Raw genomic sequence first — 19,117 nt, 5'->3', positions numbered from 1 at the left:
TGCTTGTGAAATTGTTGTGGGCCAGGGTATTCTTGCGTCCAGATTGAGACTACTGTCAATGACTGGACCACACCGTTCAGTCCCAGTCCCAAAGCGCTGGTGCACCTGGCACTCCTGAAATCCCTGTAGGGCCCCCAGGACAGGAAACCCGAACCCATGTCTGGGTAGCTAAGGACTAGGCTAAGGTTTCTGCTGAAAGTGGAATGGCAGCAGTGAGCATAAGAAAATCTAGTTCCAGAGCTTCTCCCACCTGGCAGCGCGCGAAACACCGCAGGCCTCCAGGGGGAGCTTCCGGGTATAAACTGAAACGGTCCCTAACACGGAAGACATGGAGGGCCCGAAGAAAGAGGCAGGCCACTCCAGATGTAGGTGGCAAGTTTAATAAGCTGGGCGACTTACATAGGAGGCTTGTCTCGGGCAGCAGCAAAAGGAGTAGATCTCCTATCTGCTCACTAGAATCTTAGTTTATACAAATGCCTTAACCACTCAATCACGAATATCGTCCGGAAGTTCTCAACAACACAGTACTATGTTAAAAGTGCATCTCTGGGCAGCTTCCAGGACTCGGAGGCAAGCAGAACGCACACTCCCAAGGACAGGGGAGGGGCTGAGGAGCCTCCGATTGCCTGGGTGCAGCTCGCGAGTCAACCGGCCAACACACCCCCTTGATGACCTCCTCCAACACAGGGGCCTTGGGACCTGCAATGACTCCTTGCGACCGCGGGCCTCGACATAGAAAGGAGTGCCCGACGACACTTGGTACGGCCGGTAGGGCGGGAGGAAGTGGCCGCTCCCTCCCCGGCGTCCGCCTCCTCTTCCGGCCGCCTCCGGGCCCCCGCGCACCCGGGGAGAGGGCGGGGCGTGGGGCGGGCCGGCGCGCAGGGCCCCGGCGCCAGGTGGGGCTTGGGCGCGCGCACGTGCGTACGTGCGTGCTTACGTGCGTGGGCGCGGCCCACAGCACGCTGTGCGCGAGGCGGATGTCCGGGCCGGCTGGGCAGGGGCTACGGACGAGATGGCGGAAGGCGGAGGCTGCCGTGAGCGACCGGATGCGGAGACCCAGAAATCCGAGCTCGGGGCCTTGATGAGGACCACGCTTCAACGAGGGGCGCAGTGGTGAGCGCCGGTCCCGCCTCTCCGCCGCGCAGGGTCGGGGGCCGGGGCGCTGGCCCTTAGGCCAAGCCCCTCTTTTTCGGCTTGGGTAGGGGCTGGCCCGGGGCAATGATAGTGACCCTGAGAAGAGTGGCCTGACCCGGGCCCCTCAGGGGAGGGAGCCTGAGCTCGCTTCTGGGAAAGCGTGGGCGGGGCTGTAAGTTGTCCCAGCCCATTCCGAGCCCCAGTGGGCGGACCTGGCGGTGGAAAAGGACTGCAGAATGGGGAAAAGGGGAGTGCTCCTGGGCACCTTCAGGATGAGGAGAGCCCTTTACCATGGAAGACTCGCTCTGTGACCTTGAGTGAAGGCGTCCACTTCACAAACTCCAGTTTCTTACTGTGAAAACCGTGGTAGCACTATTTGACACTCACCCTCCTCCCCCAGTGGGTTGAGGCGAAGATCAGTAGATACTTTGTAACTTGTGAACTGCAGAACAGATGTCAAGGTCAGAAGCTGAACAAATGTTTGAGAGCCGCAGGTTATTTTGGTAGCAAATGTAAGAAATAATTGTGGCAGCAGCATTACAGAGCTTAGATAGAAAGATGAAAAGTCCCGCAGCAAGTCTGAGACAAGAGTTTTCTTAATAAAGTGTTCAGAAGGGACGCTACTTCCACTAGTAAAGAGATTCCTGGGTGGTATATTGTGTTGGAGTAGAAAACAGGCTTGGCTTTGCATTGGACATGAGGTCCTTTAAGAAACCATAGTGGTATTGATAATGCCACTTACAGTGACAGGGGAATTGAGCAGGGAGGAGCGACATTGGGATTAAGAGCTACATTGATCAGCGAAGAGAGACATTGAGATTAGAAAGAATTCACATACAGCTTTGCAGTGTTCTTGAGCTAGCTGTGAAAGACAGGGCATTGGGTTACTTTTATCTTGCATAGAGGTGATACATGAATGCTTAGCAGAAACAGGAAGCTTGAGAAACTAAAATCACAATGTTTGGAAGGTATTGTTCAAGGGATATGGAGGGAAAAGCATTTTCTTTTTAAAGTTTTTTTTGGAAAAGAGCATTTTAGAAATTTGTATTTATTTATGAATCCTTGTAGCCTCTGGGAAGGTGCTTGATCTCCTCTGAGATTTGTTGGTTATCAAATTTGAAGGACTCACTAATATAATTCTTGTGCTTTGTTCCCCCTCAGAGGTTTTCCCCTCTTCTATCTTAGTTGTAAAACTGCATAGTGATACTTTAAAAATATAACCCAATCAACTTGTGTTTTGACAAGATAAATCATCTGTACACTATTATGTGTGTATACGTATGTATACATACACACACACTATATACTTATGTACACACACTTTTTTTGATACCTCGTTTGGTTCTTAAAGGAATACTGAAGTGTGTGATGTTATTATTTTCAGAAAGATTAGTTTAATGCAGTTCATGTAAAGCAAAGCATTATAACCAAATTGTCCACCTGGTTAAGCACTTCTATAAAGATCATTATGAAATTAGTTGACAAGATTTTAGCCATAGAAAGACTTCCTTTAAATTAACATTTTGAAGCCAATTGTTTTCTTCCTTTAATTTATTCATTCTTTCAACAATCATTTCACTTACTGGTTATTTTCAGAAGTATCCATTGGCTCTCTGTGCCATGTGAGGCCTGGCCCTGCGTGTTTCGAGAGTGTGTTTTTAAGTGGGGATTGCTTGTCCTCAAAGACCATTAAAAAATTAAGGGAGCTGCTGCAGAAACTTAGAACCTCAGCTTTTCTGATATAGTAAATTTTTGTCTGTCTCTAGGTATCTTATTGACAGCCGGTGGTTCAAACAGTGGAAGAAGTATGTGGGCTTCGACAGCTGGGATATGTACAATGTGGGTGAACACAACCTGTTTCCCGGCCCAATAGATAACTCCGGACTCTTTTCAGGTGCAGTATCCTGTGCTTTTCTAACTGATATGTCCACCAGGCAGTGGTCTGAGATTGTATTTATGTGTAACATTATGAGCTTGACTTTCCTCCTAGGAGGGGATAGAAATAAATGTCCTCGATTTATTTCTATAGTGGAAGTCTTTGCAGACCCTCAGGGAGAAGTTAAGTTGCTTTTTTCCAACAAGAACATCCTTCTAACATTTTAAATTTCTTTCTCTCTTTCTCTTTTTTTTGCAAATTAGTTCTAATCTAGAGATTTTAGATTAGCATATGAAACAGAAAGAAATAGGATATTTTGAAATTCATTTGAGATCTGAAATTTGGGAACCAGAATTTTCTGTTTCCTTTGCAGAACACATTGTAGGTCTGTTGACATTCATCAAGCATTTCTGTGATGGCTGTAAAGTAGTGTGAAGAGAGGTGGAAGGTCAGTAGGGTTATGATCACAATCAACTCCCAATGGAAGAAGTGATTGGAAAGTGATGTATGACGCACCTGAGCTTAGCTTCCACCTATGGATGCACAGAGATGACAGTCGGTCTTTCGTAGTCTTTGTTCTGCTTGGCTTTTACTCCCTTGCAATCAGGACAGAGGTGATCTGTCTCTTGCGCCCTAAATCAGGGCAGCAGGAAGGCAGATGATACATGAGGCTTCATCTAACCTAACACTAACTTGGATGTTTTTAAAAATGAGCAGTGCTTCAGCTTAGACCTAGTTTTAGGGGAGTCAAAATGACATAATGGTGTCATATGCTTTGTTTCTTGGAGTAGGTCAGATGGTGGCATTATACCATGAAGTCGCCCTCAAGGGATAATTGCAAAATGTTTGCACTTTGTTCTCTCTCTCTTTTAAAGGAGCAATCTTAAGGCTCCTTTGGTAATAGCGACGAGAATCCTAGAGCTGGAGGGGCCTTTGGAAGTCATGTTGCATGACCTTCAGCTAAGGGCAAGCAAACCTTCTGTAGTCCCCCAATTTGATGTCACATGGCCTTGGCCATGTCACATGGTATGAAACATTTGCTGTGTGCTTCAGAAGTGAGAAGTACATTCCATTCAAACCCTGGAACATTGACAGCGCAGTAATGACCTGTCTCTGGCGAATGAGGGTCACCCTCTTCGTTCCAGGCGCTCAGTCACTTGCCAGTCTCTCTCTGGCTGCCTTCCACCCAGGGTCATGGGAGTGGCTGGAAGAGGCTCTGGGAAGTGTGTGAAGTTGGGGTAGAGCATATCCTTGCTGGTGTTGCATTTCCACCTGTGCCCCCGCTGGGCTTCGGATGGAGTCCCTCTGCTTAGACCAAGCTGCATTTTCATTTTTCTTCTTTATTTGCCTCCCCATTGAAGAACTTTGTGGAGGCTCTGTCCTCATTTCAACACCCCTGTGTGATTTTGAGCATGTTTCCCTTGGACTAATCCAATTTTAAATGAAAATTGTGAACTGCATTGAAAATTTCCTTTAAGTTGCCTGCACCTGCACTGTAGTGTCAGAAGAACCATGTGTTTGGGAACATTGTCGCTGAGCCTCAGAGGGGAAAGAGCTCTGGGAAATTGACATACGTGGGGTTGATGATGCAGAAAGCTCGCTTTTCCCCTTTAACTGTCTTCTGGCTGCTGTTTGGCATAGTAGGGCGGCCATATCTGCTAAGTGCTTAGTGTGAGGGGTGAAGAAGGTGTGTCTCCCCAAGTAAGACATTAAGTGAATAACTTACGAGTTTTCGATTTATAAATTACAGAAAAGTTTGGAGTTTAGGTATCAGTTTTTGAGGGGAAGCTCTTGGCACTCCTGGAACATCCTTCTGTTGCCGAATGGAAAAGGTGTGGTCTGTCAGTATTAATATTCATGCCACAGCTGCTGTGGAAAGTGGTCGGCTCATTACTGAGGACAGCCCATCCCCCCCTTTTAAAAATTGTAATAAAATACACATAACATAAAATGTGTCATCTTAACCATTTTTAAGTATACTGCTTAATAGTTTTAAGTATATTCTCATTGGTATACAGTCAATCTCCAGACTTTTTCATCTTTCAAGACTGAAACTCTATACCCATTAAACAGTAACTACCTATCTCCTCCACTCCCCCCAGCCCCTAGCGACCACTATTGTACTTTTTTCTGAATCCGACTGTTCACTTCAGCTATTTCATTTAAGTGGAATCATACAGAGTCTGCGTTTCTGTGGCTTATTTAATATAGCATAATGTCATCAAGGTTTATCCATGCTGTAGCATGTAGCAGAATTTCTTTCCTTTTAAAGACTGAATAATATTTCACTCTGTGTATATACCATTCATCTTTCTCATTTACCTTGGTATTCCTGTTCTCCAAGGCTATTGAATTTCTTTCCTTTTTCTTTGGAAATGAAAATGGCAGAGGTAGGTCAGATCTCGAACGAAGGGCAGAAGACCTGATGGCATGGAGTGATTAGAAGTCCTGGTCACCTTGCGAATGAATGCTGCTTATGGTTTTTGTTTTTGGCAGCCTCTGCCTTGAGTTACAGATGAGTTGTACCACCGTGGTACTTTCTGCTTTCCCAGTTTCATGGCTTCACTAGTCTGCAGGAGAATACTGGCTTCCGCTACTGCAGGAGTGGGCGTTGATGGGCACAGGCTTAGCCAAGAGGCTCCCTTAGTGGGAGGTAATCACTCTTCCCTTGGTCCAGCCCCTTGGTCCTCCACTGAGGGAGTATGTTTCCGACCATGAACGTCCACTTCTGACTCCCAGTCCTACGGTGGGTGTAGGATGGATGCTCATCATTTTAAAGAAGTTCTCCCTCCACATGGGAGCATCCAGCTGGGTTTTGACTTGGAGTGTTGAAAACGAAGTTTGCTAAATGACTCTTGGTAAAATAAACTGAACTTCATTGTTTGCTTTCTTTGCCTTTTGGGGGAAGATGATATCTGACTTCAATGCAGTTTCAGTGTGTAGAATATTATGTTAAGTATTCATAACTAGCGATTTTGATTGTGGCATCTCAGAGCACTTTGAAAATGTAAATTAAGAGTTTTTCTCTTTTATCCTCCTTTGTTTCTCCATTTATAGAAGTAATACAGGTTCCTCATAAAATATTCAGGAAGCATGGCTAAAGACCAAGAGTAATTGGATCTGCTCTGTGTTATGGCTGGTGACAGAATTTTGTAATTTTGTATTGTTCTTATAAATACTTTTCTGGTGTCTGAAAAACTCGTAAGAATCATGTAAAACAAACATTTCTTAGGGAGAAGAGCAATGAGTTATGTGCTGTTTTCCTCTTTCAGATCCTGAGAGTCAGACCTTGAAAGAACATTTAATTGATGAGTTGGACTATGTGTTGGTCCCAACTGAGGCCTGGAATAAGTTGCTAAACTGGTATGGCTGCGTAGAAGGCCAGCAGCCCATCGTCAGAAAGGTGAGTACAAGAATCATCACTGCTGGTCAGTGTCCACACCTGCTCCCTTGGGGACACTGACTGGTGCTGGGTTCTGGGGTACGGGATGTACCTAAGCGGTGGAATGGGGTCATTTGAGGCCTTGTTTCTGGTTCTTTTGTGTGAATTGTGGTTGTGAATGGTGGTGAGTGAGGCTGTTCACTCAGGATGTTACAATGAGTGACCTTCAAACATCGGGGCGGCTCACTAGCTTGGGACGTGTCCAGCAACATCATGAGAGCACCTTCTGGAAGGCTCTATGAGAGAAAGTTCACGTGGGGTCATGTAGACATTCAGTAATGTACTACTTCTTATTTATCTAACAACCTTGATGATAAGAGTCTTTGGCCACAGTGTTGAGTATCTCAAAAAGCAAGTGTGTACCCAAGGCAGAATAGCCTCTTGAGGGAGGGCAGGGCCTGGGGCAGAAACCCAGGTTGTTAGCCCCTCTGGTAGATAGGACTCATGAGAAGACTACCACCCTGACTCACGGTTGTGCGTCATCCTGCCAGAGGGGCAGTCACGTGAGCTGCGTGCCTGCTGATAGGTGGGCATTGGGCCCACTTCTCTCTCTGCCTGGTGTGTCATTCCCTTTCTTAGCAGTGTAGGGAAGAGCTGCAAGCCTGAGGCCATGCTTCTGACAGTCACCATTTCAGGGCCAGAGCTGGAAACCTGGGACCGGGAGAGGGGTTAGGGATCGAAGGTTTAGGGGCATGCCAGCTTTCTGCAGATGGCCCCAATGCCCACAGTGCTGCCATGTGGAGTGTGCCACCCAGGGCTCTAGCTGTATTCTCAGTCCTCGAATTCAGCAGACTCTCAGGATGGGAGGGAGGCATCATGATCCCCATTAAGAGGGGGACAGTGGCTTCCCTGTTGTGTGGCGGCATTGCTAGCTTTGGTTCCATCATAGTGCTCTTGGTTGGTCCTTGTGAGTCGAAAATGATTATGAAACCCCTAGGACAGAGGCTGGTGGCCTTACAAATCTGTGCTTTTGATCCCCTGATCACTTCAGGAAACTGATTATCATGTGGAGTCTGCATTTTTGACACTGATGAGCCATGGTGCTTCCAAGATGGCCCACTGTGACCACTGTGCCTTCACCCACACCTCTTGTTCACAGGTGGTGGAGCATGGCCTGTTCGTGAAGCACTGCAAGGTGGAGGTGTATTTGCTAGAACTGAAGCTCTGTGAGAACAGTGACCCCACCAATGTGCTGAGTTGCCATTTCAGCAAGGCAGACACCATCGGTGAGTAGCCGGGCTGCGTTCCAGGTGTCCAGTCAAGAGCGTGCAGAGCATGTGGCCGATAGGAGGCCAGCTGGGGTTCCCGCCTCAGACTCGCTGTCACATCATCTTGGGTCACGGTTACCAGTCCGGACCTGGGTGCCTGGTCCCCGGGGCATTCATGTGGAGAGCTAAGCCTGGGAATTGTGTTCTGTAGAACACCAGGCACGGTCCTTACCTGTGTGACGTGGTAATAGAGACGAAGAAATGCAGGTTCACAGAGGCTACAGTCACTGATTGAAAAATCTCAGTTAAAAAAAAAAACTCTCAGGACGTGGCAGAGCTGGCATTTAAAACCAGATCTGTCTTAACTCCGAAAATAAGCTTTCTCACTTTTCCATGTTGCTTCTGTGCTAAAAATGGGACCCACATCATCAGAGAAGGAGAGGCGTGGGGAAGGTTTCAGGGGTATGAGTGCAAGAGGATGCCCATGGAAGGTGCTGGGCCTTAGCAGTCACCGAGGGGCTGAGGTCAGAACTTCTGATCCAAAGCACCCTGTGACCATCTGAAAGGAAGGAGGGCGAGCGTGAGCTCGCCGGGGCCGTCCGTAGCCTACCTTCTGGAGAAAGCCCTGAGTGATGTTCCTCCCCACTCCCAGCAACCATCGAGAAGGAGATGCGGAAGCTGTTCAACATCCCTGCGGAGCGTGAGACACGGCTGTGGAACAAATACATGAGCAACACCTACGAGCAGCTGAGCAAGCTAGACAACACCGTCCAGGATGCCGGGCTGTACCAGGGCCAGGTAGGAGGGCCCAGGCCCCGCCCCACAGGCAGCTCTGCTTGGGCTGTGTGGCTGGACGCCTTCTGGCTCTGAGCGTGCCAGAAGTGAGGTGGTCCTCGCATTCCTCACATGGTTTTCCTTTTCACTCAGGTGCTAGTAATTGAGCCCCAGAATGAAGACGGCACATGGCCGAGGCAGACCCTGCAGTCAAAGTAAGTGAACTTTTCCCACCTGTGGCTGGGTGCACAGGTGCAAGAGACACTTTCCTAAGGCAGTTACTTGTGCTAAGAGAAATTTTTCTCAATCAGATGAAAAAATATTTGATTTCATATCAACAGTCTGCAGTCCTGGTTGAAGGCCCTGGCCTCTGGGAAGCAGTGTGCCTAGCCCTGACTGAGGGAGAGCCGTCAGGGTGTGTGAACTAGGCTGTGAGCCTCTCCTTGTGGAGAACAAGAGGAGGAGGAGAAAGGGCCGGGCTCTGAGAAGGTGGCTCCTCCGCCAAGACTGGCTTTGTTTTTGTGAAGGGCTTTTATTTTCTCCGCCTATAGATAGAGGTTTTGATGGAAAAGAAGCGGCCCAGGCACAGGGTCTTGTATGACTTAAAGGTAGTAGTCTGATCCCACTCCACTCTTTCCTGGCGGCCTGTTCTTCCTTGTTGCCCTGGTCGCTTGCTGGGGGAATTACTCTGCTACCAAAATGAGACCCCAGGCACCTGTCTCAGGTGTTCATGTGCGGTGTGGAATTGTGCATGTCCTAAGAAGGGAATAGAGAAGTGATGGATTTTTCTTATGATAGAAGATGGAGAAATAGTATCTGTGTTATATAGTTATGGGGACGGTGTTGGTCTTTGCTCTCTTCCCTCAGGCCTTGGACAGTGACCATTTTAGTAGTGATGAGCTCATTGCTCCTTTGAGAACCACAAAAGCTACAAGCTCTTGTGAAACATGCAAGAAGATAGGACATTTTGCCAGCAATCTCAAAGGTTTTGCAGACGCCTTGAAGCTCCAGTTTAGGAAACTCCCTTTACTAGTTCCTGAATTAGGTGACACAATGGCTACGGTAGGCTTAATGTCCCGCACCAGATGTCCATGTCCAGTGACTATGTTAGGGTACATTGCAGAAGGGACTTTGCAGCTGTGATTAACGGTCTGGAGGTGGGAGGTCATCCTGGGTTATCTGAGTGGGTCCGTTGTGATCACAAGGGTCCTTGTACATGAAAGAGGGAGGAAACTGATAGAATATTTTAATATTAACAATAATGAAACAATTTTTTTAAAGAGGGAAACAGAGAAGGAGCTGAGAGGATGGAAGCAGAGTCAGAGTGATGAAATGTTAGACTCCACTGCCGTGAGCCGGGGACCACGGGCAGCCTCTAGCAGTCCCTGGAGCCCTCACCAGGGAGCATAGCTCTGCCCACACCTTCATTTTAGCTCAGTGAGAGTCATGGCACACTTCCGACCTTCAAAATTGTAAGATAAATAATTTACGTTGTTTTAAGCCACTGAGTTTGTGGTGATTTGTGACAGCAGCAACAAGAAACAGATCACACTAGCCCAGGCTGCTAACTCCCTTTTTGGAACTGAAAGTGCCATAGAACTGAGAGAAAATAACAAAAACTGTAAGAACCTCTGGGGAAGCAGAAGGTGGATTCCAGTCTGCGACAGAGTTGACAGCGTGGAGCAAAAGAGGCTGCTGTCCTGGCCTAGGGAGGCTGTTTTAGTTGTGTGCTTTTTCTTCCCAGCTTTCCTTCTCCCCATCCCTTCCACACCCTGAGGCCTAAGAGAACCTAGTGAAGGGAGAGAGCTTTTGGGAAAGAGCAGTGCCTCACTGAGATTCCTTGAAGGTTAGAGTCTCCCAGTAAAGTGTGTGGAATAGCAGCAAACGAGCCAGTGGTGTTCCTGGGGCACATTTCCCTCCCCATCTCCCTAGCAGTGCCAGACACTGTTCCAGATGCCAAAGATACAGCAATAAAGAAAGTCTCTGTCCTCAAGGTGCAGAAAGTAGGTGAATAAGAACAACACACATGTCCAGTGGCTTATAAGTACTGTGGGGAAAAGGGAAGAAAAGCAGCAAGTGCTAGACTTTGGGAAGGGGCGAATTTAAGCAGGATGTTGGGGAGGTCCCACTGAGGCACCATTCGAACAAGGTCATGAAGGAAGCGAGGGAATCGGCCGTGAGCGTGGTGGTTCATGAGGAGAATAACATGGTAAGGCATAGGCGACCGCAGCTGCAGAAGTTCTGAGGCGGAAGCAGGCCTGGTTGCAGACCAGCCCGTGTTTTTTGTGGCCGGAGCTGGGAAGGATGACAGGAGGGAAGGCGGATGAGGCCTGAGAGGTGACGGTGTGGAAGGCCTTGTTACCCTCGTGAGACACTGAATTCCTGCTTTGCCTCTGAGCAAGGTAGCGGGACAGGGAGTGGAGGAGCAATATGATCTCACCTGATGAACTCGCAGGGAGCCATAACGAGGAGCTGGCAAGTATCGTCGGAATCAAGGAAAGTGACAAATTGCTAGCTTGTGCTGGCCGGAGCAGAGTTCATGTTTCCAGCCGCATAAGAGCATGGAATAAGCATGATAAATATCCTTGAGAGAAGGAGGAAATGGGCGCATGAAACGGGAACAAGGAGACATTCTTGGGAACAAAATTCAGGAGACAGGTCGAGTGGCAGAACGGATGTACCTGGAGACTGAACGCGTCGAAAGGTCAGGTTGAAGAATTCCAGAAGGTATTGTGAAGGGCTAAGGAGATGGACGATAATGGAGGAAAAGTGTTTTGAAGGATGGGAGTAGAAATATCAATATCCTGTATTAGGATTCTCAGGCAGAGAGGAAATGCCAGGAGCAGGAGGAAGAAAATACTAGAAGTAATGACCACGAGGTTTCCACAAATCATAAAACCTGAATGCTCTTCAGTTTAAAGATGCCAAACACGACAAGTCAAAGAAAGCCCATTAGACAGTGAAATTTAACAACAAAAATGTAGAGAAAATTCCAAATGTTTTTGAAAGAAAAAGTCACAACGGACTAAGAAGCAGATTAATATCAAACTCCTCAACAGCAATAATGGATACTTTTTCAGTGTCAAAGTAAAATAACTTTAAAACTAGAATTTAGGGTTTTCTAAACTGGAGCTTCAAGGTGTCTGTAAAACCCTAAACTAGTACTTAAATGTAAATATAAAATAACTTTTTTCTCTGGTATAAATGATCTTGGAAGGTTTTCCACACAGAGCTCCTCTTTGAAAACCTCTTGGAAAAAGTACTGTTAAAGAGCGGGGGCCCTTGTGGCTTCATAGGGCGTGAGGGAGGGTACGCAGCTGGTGAACTGTTCTTTGGACCGGAACAGCCAGGACTTCCTGACTTGGGAGTAAGCAGAGATTCCTTATGCGAGACATAGCACTGCAAAGCGTAAAGGAGGAAACGTACAGAATGGGTGACTTAACTTAAGAACTTTGTGCTTCAGAAAGTAAAAAGGGAAACCGCAGAGGGAGGAGATATGTGCAGCCCTTGTCCCTGGCAGATTGCTCATCTCCGGAATTCCAAAGAAACACCTCTAAGTCAGTGAGAAAAAGTCAGACAGCTCAATTAGACAAACGGGTAAAAAAAACTTTTCAGTCACTTTACAAAAGCGGATACCCAGATGGCTGGCAAGCATACGGAGAGGTACCCAGCCTCAGCAGGCGTCCAGAGTGGCAAATTAAAACCACAGTATAGCTCTTCTACGCGCCCACCAGGACGGCTAAATGAGCGAGAGACAGACAGTGCCAGTATTGAGGCGTGAAGCAACCCAGATTGTTGGACCCTGCTGGCGGGGCACAAAAATTGGTATAACAATTATAGATTTGGTGACAAGTACTAAAGAGTTACGCGCACGTGCTACAACTTGGCAATTCACTCCTGAACATAAAACCAACAGGAATACATCCCATGTTCACTCAAAGATATGTTCGAAGATGTAACATTCACAACAGTGAACTGCTTGTCAGAGTTACAAAGTGGACTAACCCACATGTCCACCAGAAATAGAATACGGAGAGAAATTGTGTATGTGCTCTGTGGCTTCCGTGGCCACAGCAACAGTGAGTCTCATAAACAGTGTTGACTAAGAGAAGCTAGACGCAAAACGTGGCATAGTGTGTAGGCAAAACTAATCTGTGGGGCTCAGGGTCATGATAGTGGTTAGCTTTGGTAGGAATTGTGACTGCAGGGAGCATGAGGAGACACCTGGGGGTGGGCAGTGCTGTACTGTTTCTTGGTCCTAGCACTAGTTAGAAGTATCACTAAGTAAAAATGTTTTGGTTTTGTTACTCTCACGACTTATGTATTTCTCTGTGTAAACACTTCAGTAAAAAGTTCAGTAGTAAAAACAGGAAAGGTTTAAGAAAGCAACCTGTAGTGATGACAATCCAGAAGTAAATTCTGGACAATCACAACATGGAAGATCTGTGAGGCGACATGAGCCAGGAAAGAGCAGAGAGAGATGAAAATGTCCCGAACTGCTTCTCTTAAGGGAAGTGTAGATAGTTTTTTGCTTGTTTGTTCGTTTTTACACCTGCAGCACTTGGTCTTCCTAGGTGGTCGGTCTCCCATCCAAGTACTAACCAGGCTTGACCCTGCTTAGTTTCCGAGATCAGACGGGATCAGACGTATTCAGGATGGCATGGCCGTAGACGAAATGTAGGTAGTTTTAAGTTTAAATAATCTATGGAGAAAATAAAAATAGTTACGGATTCTAACAAGTTAATGGAGTAACAAACAGAAATATAAAACTGGCACTTATATCTTTGAAATACATTGTATTGTTAGGAAAGGTGTGGTGGCAGTTAAGAAAGACCTGAGAATCGCTATGTTGAGCAAGGTTGATGCTTATATCTTTCTAAAAAGAGTTTCTGAGGCGGGCAGCCCAGTGCTGGTATTCTTAGAAACCCAGCTGCTCTGTCATGTTGCTCTGCTGTGTGTGGCTTCTATTCAGAGGTGGTTACCTAAGGGTCCAGGATGACTGCTGGAGCTGAAGCGGTTGCACCTGCATTCAGGTAGCTAGGAGGAAGAGGAGGAGGAGGAGGGAGGAAGAAGGATATACTTGTTTCTTTTAAGGATATTTCTCAGAAATCACATATAAAACCTCCCTTTACATCTCTTTGCCAATTATATGACCAGACCTGGCTTCAAGGGAGTCTGGGAAATGCCTTTTAGCAGGGCAGAAAGTGTCCAGCTGAACATCAGGGTTCATAAGCTGAGAAGAAGGGGCAGAATAGCTATTGGGAGGTAGAAGAAAAAAACCACTCCTTCTCTACCAATACTTTTGGCCAGCGTCTGTGAGGGGTTTTCCCCCCATAGTGACCAATTCTCTGACACCAGCTGAAGGCTCTAAAATTTACTCAAGCCAGATGCTGTCTACCTGGAAATCGTATCATCCCACAGGTTAAGGGCTCAGTCCCACAGACTGCCTGTACTTCAGATGCCAGTCCCAAGTCCAGGTTGTTACTGGGCTTCTGACCACCGACCATAACTCAGAGGTTCCCCCGACTCCTTCCTCCAGCTTGATAATTTGCTAGTTCACAGAACTCAGGAAACCAGTTTATTTACTAGATTACCAGTTTATTATGAAAGGACATAACTCAGGAATAGGAAGATGGAAGAGAGGCACAGGCAAGGTGTAGGGAGAGGGGTGGGGGCTTCCGTGCCCCACCCCCCAGCAGCTCTGCCCTTTAGTACCTGCCCATGTTCAGCCCGGAAGCTCTCCAAGTTCCTAAACTTCAGAGATTTTCGTAGAGGTTTCAGTAAGTAGGTATGCTTTATTAAATCATTTGGCCATTGGTGACGGAACCCAGTCTCCAGCCTCACCCTCTCCAGAGGTGGGGGAGGTAAGGCTGAAAGGTCCCACCCTTCAGTCACGTGGTTGGTTCCCCTGGCAAACAGCTCCCCTAGTCTTTTGTACTTTTCAAAAGTATTAACATAAACCAGGGTGTGGTTGAGAGGGGCTTGTTATGATTTACAGAAGATTCCTTTCACTTTTATCACTTTGGACCTATTTCAGGAACCAAGGACAGTAGACCAAATATAACAAAAGATGCTCCCATCATTCTTACCACTTAGCAGATTATTAGGGTTTTAGGAGTTGTGTCCCCAGGAGCCTTGGACAAGACCAAAATACATATTTCTTAATATAAATCACAGTACTATAGGAGGCAACTGGGAAACTATGACACCTAAAAAAGGAAATTCAAAGAAAGGCAAGAAAGAAAGGAAAAAACTGAGAAGTATGGTAATTAGAAAACATGAAATGAGGCTGAACGAAGTCAGCTATAACAGTAATGAGAATAACTAGATGGGTTAAATTCACTAATCAAAAGACATGACTCTCAGATTTAAAAAAAAAACAAATCCAGCCATGTTCAGTGATATTTTGGCTATCAAAGAGGACAGAGAGGTTAAAATTGAGGGAATGGGAAAGTCCATCACATGAATATGTCATCCAGGGGAAGTCACTGATTGGCTTACTCCTTTTTCTTTCTTTTAAACCCCCCTCTGGAGTCAGTTTTGCGTGTTTTCTGGCAGGGGAACAGCATACTTAGTTGTTTGCATTCAACCCTCGTATTCACTGGTGAGGGTCACCTCGTGAATTCTGAGCATTTTCACATAGTTTTCACTTCCTCTTGGGGTGCCCCGACCTTTGTGGCAGGGCCTCCAAGGTTTTCTGCCGACCTGGCGTCATGTCTCTCAGTAACTAACTCCCTCTCACTTTACTGGCATGAGTTCTGTAGGGCCCGGTTAGCTCCGTCCCTCGGTCCCCTTTGAAGGCCGCCTTCCCATGGCTGGGAGAGGCCGGTGCTCCTGAAGTGGAGGTGGGCGTGCACGCAGGCGAGAGGTACCGGTGTTGGGCAGGTCACGGTTTAGGGCGTCGTGAAGGCGGTGATGCTGCTGGATGCCGTGCTGTGGATTATCGAGGGCAGCCTGCAGGGCGGGCTCATCCCCAGAGCCACGTTCGGCCTGGACCTGGACAATGTGCGGAGCAAGTAGAGCGCCGTGGAGGAAGGAGCGCTGGCCCGGCTGTGTCGCAGGGCCCCAGGCGAGGGTTCAGGGCACGATCGAATGATAATCGAGAACAACCTGCCGTGCCCAGCAGCAGGACAGATCTCAGCAGAAAGGCGCTGAGAGAGCAGAGCGTCTTTTAGGAGCAGAGGGATTCTGTAATGGAGGTGCAGCCTCCATCTTCAGAGTGTGTGTGGAATGAGACCCAGTCACAGTTGAGAGTGAGGTCTCGCCTCACCTAATATGTGTCCTTCAGAGTCAGGTGTTCTCCGCCGATGTCTGTTTCCCAGCCTGCAGTGCCCCCAGGATGTGCTCTGAAGCTGCTTGATGACAAGTGACAGGTGTTTGTTTCCTAGATACAAGTCACTTTTGTCCACGGAAAGAAGTCTTGCTTTTGATTTGTCTTTTAAGGGTAGAGTTAAAGAAAAATTGTATTATGTAAATTTTCGAGCATATAAAACATTCTGTATACTCATCACTCGGTTTCTTTTTGACTGAATTTACTCTGAAAACTGCTGGAAGTAATTTCTAGAACATTGTAAACAAATGTCAAATAAAATTTTTCTTTGATTTGTTTCATTTCAACCAGAGATACTATGTAAGAAATTGACAGGTCTTGGCTATATATAATGGCTTATTTAGATTTTGCCCTTTTAAGTTCAAGGAAATAGAATGTTACCAGTGAACAGTTACTAACATGGGGAGTGTTAGACCATACGCCTTGAAGTTCTGTATATTACAGAGTTTGAGCTTCACTACCTTGTGGTACCTGTTTCCATACCTAAGGTAATAGTCCAACATATCAGTCCAGCCTTGGGTAGCGACTTTCCTCCTGGCATAGGAGGCTGTGGATACCTGGGCCACACTAGGCAGGCCTCACATGTGTGCTTGGGTCACCCATGTGGTGGGAGACAGTGCCCTTGGCTCTGACAGGTCTCACTTAACAAGCTGCCTGGGTTCTTGGACTCTTGCAGCATGAGGCTCTGTGAAGCCCATGGTCTTCAGGACTGGAGAGGGGACACCTCCTGGTCGGGGAGGTGTGAGGCTGCAGGGCCCCGCTTTGTCCCCCTTGCTGCGACCTCTGAGTGTGGAGCAGAACTCAGATCACCCAGGCCTGGGCCGCTTGCTCGCAGCTGCTCACTGCCGGTGTGGGTGCCGGCAGGACCGCTGCTCGTCTCTGTGCCACGTCTCTCTCTTCTCACGGGAACCCTGGTCGACATCAGATCCCATGAGGTCGGGCACTGTGCCGTGACAGCACGTCTTAATCATTTTCCGTATCCTAAAAATAACTCCAGTCTAGAGGGAAAATCACAGTTGTATGTATTGGAAATAGGGCAGAACAATTCACTCTCCTTTTATTTATGCAAATTTTAGAAAATTGATAAAGTTGATATCAGTTTAAGATCCGGGCAATACTCCTTGAATTAATCTGAAATTAGGAGTAAATCGAAAATAAGGTGCTGTGAAAAATATTGAAATATGAGTTTGAAACAGAGACTACTCACATTTGGTAAATTCGAGAAAAAAGCAATTCCCCCTTCACAGTGAAAACCAAGTTGTCATTTTTTTTTTTGTCCTAGTGTACTTACAGCCAGCTATTTAATCTGGGTCAGGTATTCTGGGGAAAGACATCTCCTATTGCCATTTTTCTATGACTTTTCACTGGTACCTCTTAAAATTCAGGGGAGCTTATGATTTATAAAGCAGACCGAATGCCCTGAAGGTCAACCGTGGTTTATTCTGCTGAAAGATTCAGTATAGGACCATGCAGACAAATGAGACAGGAAGACCAATTAATTTTTGACTTTGACTTAAGTAAAATTTAGCTTGAACGTAGCATGAAAATAGGCTTTTTACAATTTACTTTAACTGAACATGGACAAGATTTATTTCTCGAGAAGAGACCTAAGGCATTAAATAGGGCTTGCTTTTCGCAAAAAGTCAGTAGCATTGTTTCTGCTTCTCTCTCCCAGATCAAGCACTGCGCCTAGCAGAAATTTTACTACCTCTCCAAAATCATCAGCAAGTCCCTATTCCTCAGTGTCTGCCTCTCCCATTGCAAATGGTGATAGCACTAACACCTCTGGGATGCACAGTTCCGGTGTCAGCAGGGGGTAAGAGCAGGCCTTTCACTTTGCTTCCCTTCCCTCTGAGTCCTTGCCCAGGCCGTTCCTGGAGAGCTGCTCTGCTGCTGCACTAAGCGTAGTGGGGTCAGGGTCCTGTGGGAACATGCTGCATGCGGTCTCTCACTCCGTTTCCCGCCCACGGCGAAGTGTGCCTCTTAGTCCTGACTTGTGTTGCTTGTCTTCCTGCGAGCTGGTGCTTCCCACAGCCTAAGTCACTGTTGGTTGTGGGGGTCACTGCATTTGTCTGTGAAGGCAGGGGCTGGCCTTACGGCAGAGTAGTTAGGGGGGATGATTCTCATTGTGGGAGAGCCCTGCCTGTTTCCCCTCCGGATGGCCGTGATCCTTTCTCCAAGCGGTTCAGGAGCACCTGCCGCGCAGCGCAGACAGGGCGAGGTGAGAGAGGTGTGCATGGGCGCCCTGGCACAGCCAAGACTGCGCGTGGCCCGGTGGTGGCGACTGGTGCAAGCTCTTGATCTTGGTAACCTCAGTGTTCTTCCCGAAAGTGCCCTGGCAGATGGCCTTCTGGAGGAACAAAGTTAGCATTCGCTATAGCAGGATAGTGGAGCGTTCAAACAACATTTCTCCCCTTAAGGATGTGCTTACCACCTGCTATCATGTCAAATCAGGGGCAGGGGGCGTGGGGGTGGCCGGAGGGCTGGAGAGGGGAGTAGAGAGAACTTGTATCGTGGGGCTATTACCAGACGAGAGTTCTAGAGGCCCTGGGGTAGCCCCAGAAAGCGTCCTGAGGGCCTTGTGTAGCACTCGCTTTTATTGGTGACGTGCGTTGTGTTTTCCAGTGGATCTGGCTTCTCTGCTTCATATAATTGTCAGGAGTCGCCATCGTCTCACGTACAGCCTGGGGTCTGTGGACTTGGAAACCTGGGGAACACCTGCTTCATGAACTCTGCTTTGCAGGTAAATGGGAGAGCTGCCATCCCAATAACACTGCGTCTTCACAGAACTTGGGGCACGGGTGAGGGCGGCCAGCTGAGGCGTGGGGAGGACCATCTCCTACGGGTCCCTGTCTGCCTTTTGTTAGTACCGCAGGGGTCCCTGCCAGCGCACCTCCCACTGGTTAGTACAGAATGGCCTCATCGGTGTGTGTGTGCCCAGAATGCCATAATCACTTCTAGGTTTGGTCCTGTAGTAAAAATATTTTGAATTTTGTCGACCATTAGGGAAATATCTCCCCAGAAAGTTCTGGAGTATTGACCTGGTTCGTCTCTGATTGGACGAGAACCCACAGTAGCTGGTGCCAAGCTACGTGACAGTGCTGTGATGGACGTGGGCTGGAGTTCGGGTCCAACTACGCAGTAGGAAGGCTACAGTCCCTAAGACTGTCTTCGCTTCTGGCACCAATTGCAAGTTTGGGGGTCCCCAAGATCACCCTCAGTTTTGATAACTTGCTGGAGGGACTCAGACTCCCTGAAAACCATTATACTCACAGTTATGGTTTATTATAGAGAAAAGATACAGATTGTAATTAGCCAAGGGAGGAAGTAAAAAGGGCAGGGTCCAGGAGGGC

The 19,117-nt window shown here is 47.5% G+C and overlaps 1 protein-coding gene across 5 annotated transcripts in view; it reads left to right on the top strand.

Moving 5' to 3' along the window:
• The first annotated feature begins 921 nt into the window (after window positions 1-921).
• USP4 (ubiquitin specific peptidase 4) overlaps window positions 922-19,117 on the top strand; it is a 34,798-nt gene continuing 16,602 nt past the window's right edge. For 4 of the 5 annotated variants that reach the window (XR_004950357.1, XM_016149924.2, XM_036218934.1 and 1 more), the window contains exons 1-8: window positions 922-1,113; window positions 2,901-3,028; window positions 6,283-6,413; window positions 7,552-7,678; window positions 8,313-8,458; window positions 8,588-8,649; window positions 17,440-17,580; window positions 18,390-18,507. Coding sequence is in view for 4 of the 5 variants with exons in the window: in XM_016149924.2 (XP_016005410.1) it covers window positions 1,013-1,113; window positions 2,901-3,028; window positions 6,283-6,413; window positions 7,552-7,678; window positions 8,313-8,458; window positions 8,588-8,649; window positions 17,440-17,580; window positions 18,390-18,507 (954 nt within the window). In the remaining variant the exon portion in view is untranslated. The remainder of the gene's footprint in view (window positions 1,114-2,900; window positions 3,029-6,282; window positions 6,414-7,551; window positions 7,679-8,312; window positions 8,459-8,587; window positions 8,650-17,439; window positions 17,581-18,389; window positions 18,508-19,117) is intronic. The other variant, XM_016149925.2, reaches the window with a different exon arrangement.

This window comes from Rousettus aegyptiacus, unplaced genomic scaffold, assembly GCF_014176215.1.
Source record: "Rousettus aegyptiacus isolate mRouAeg1 unplaced genomic scaffold, mRouAeg1.p scaffold_m13_p_4, whole genome shotgun sequence".
In the NCBI taxonomy this organism is placed as follows: Eukaryota; Metazoa; Chordata; class Mammalia; order Chiroptera; family Pteropodidae; genus Rousettus; species Rousettus aegyptiacus.
The sequence above is the reverse complement of the archived record's forward strand: the minus strand, read 5'-3'. Positions and strand labels throughout refer to the sequence as shown.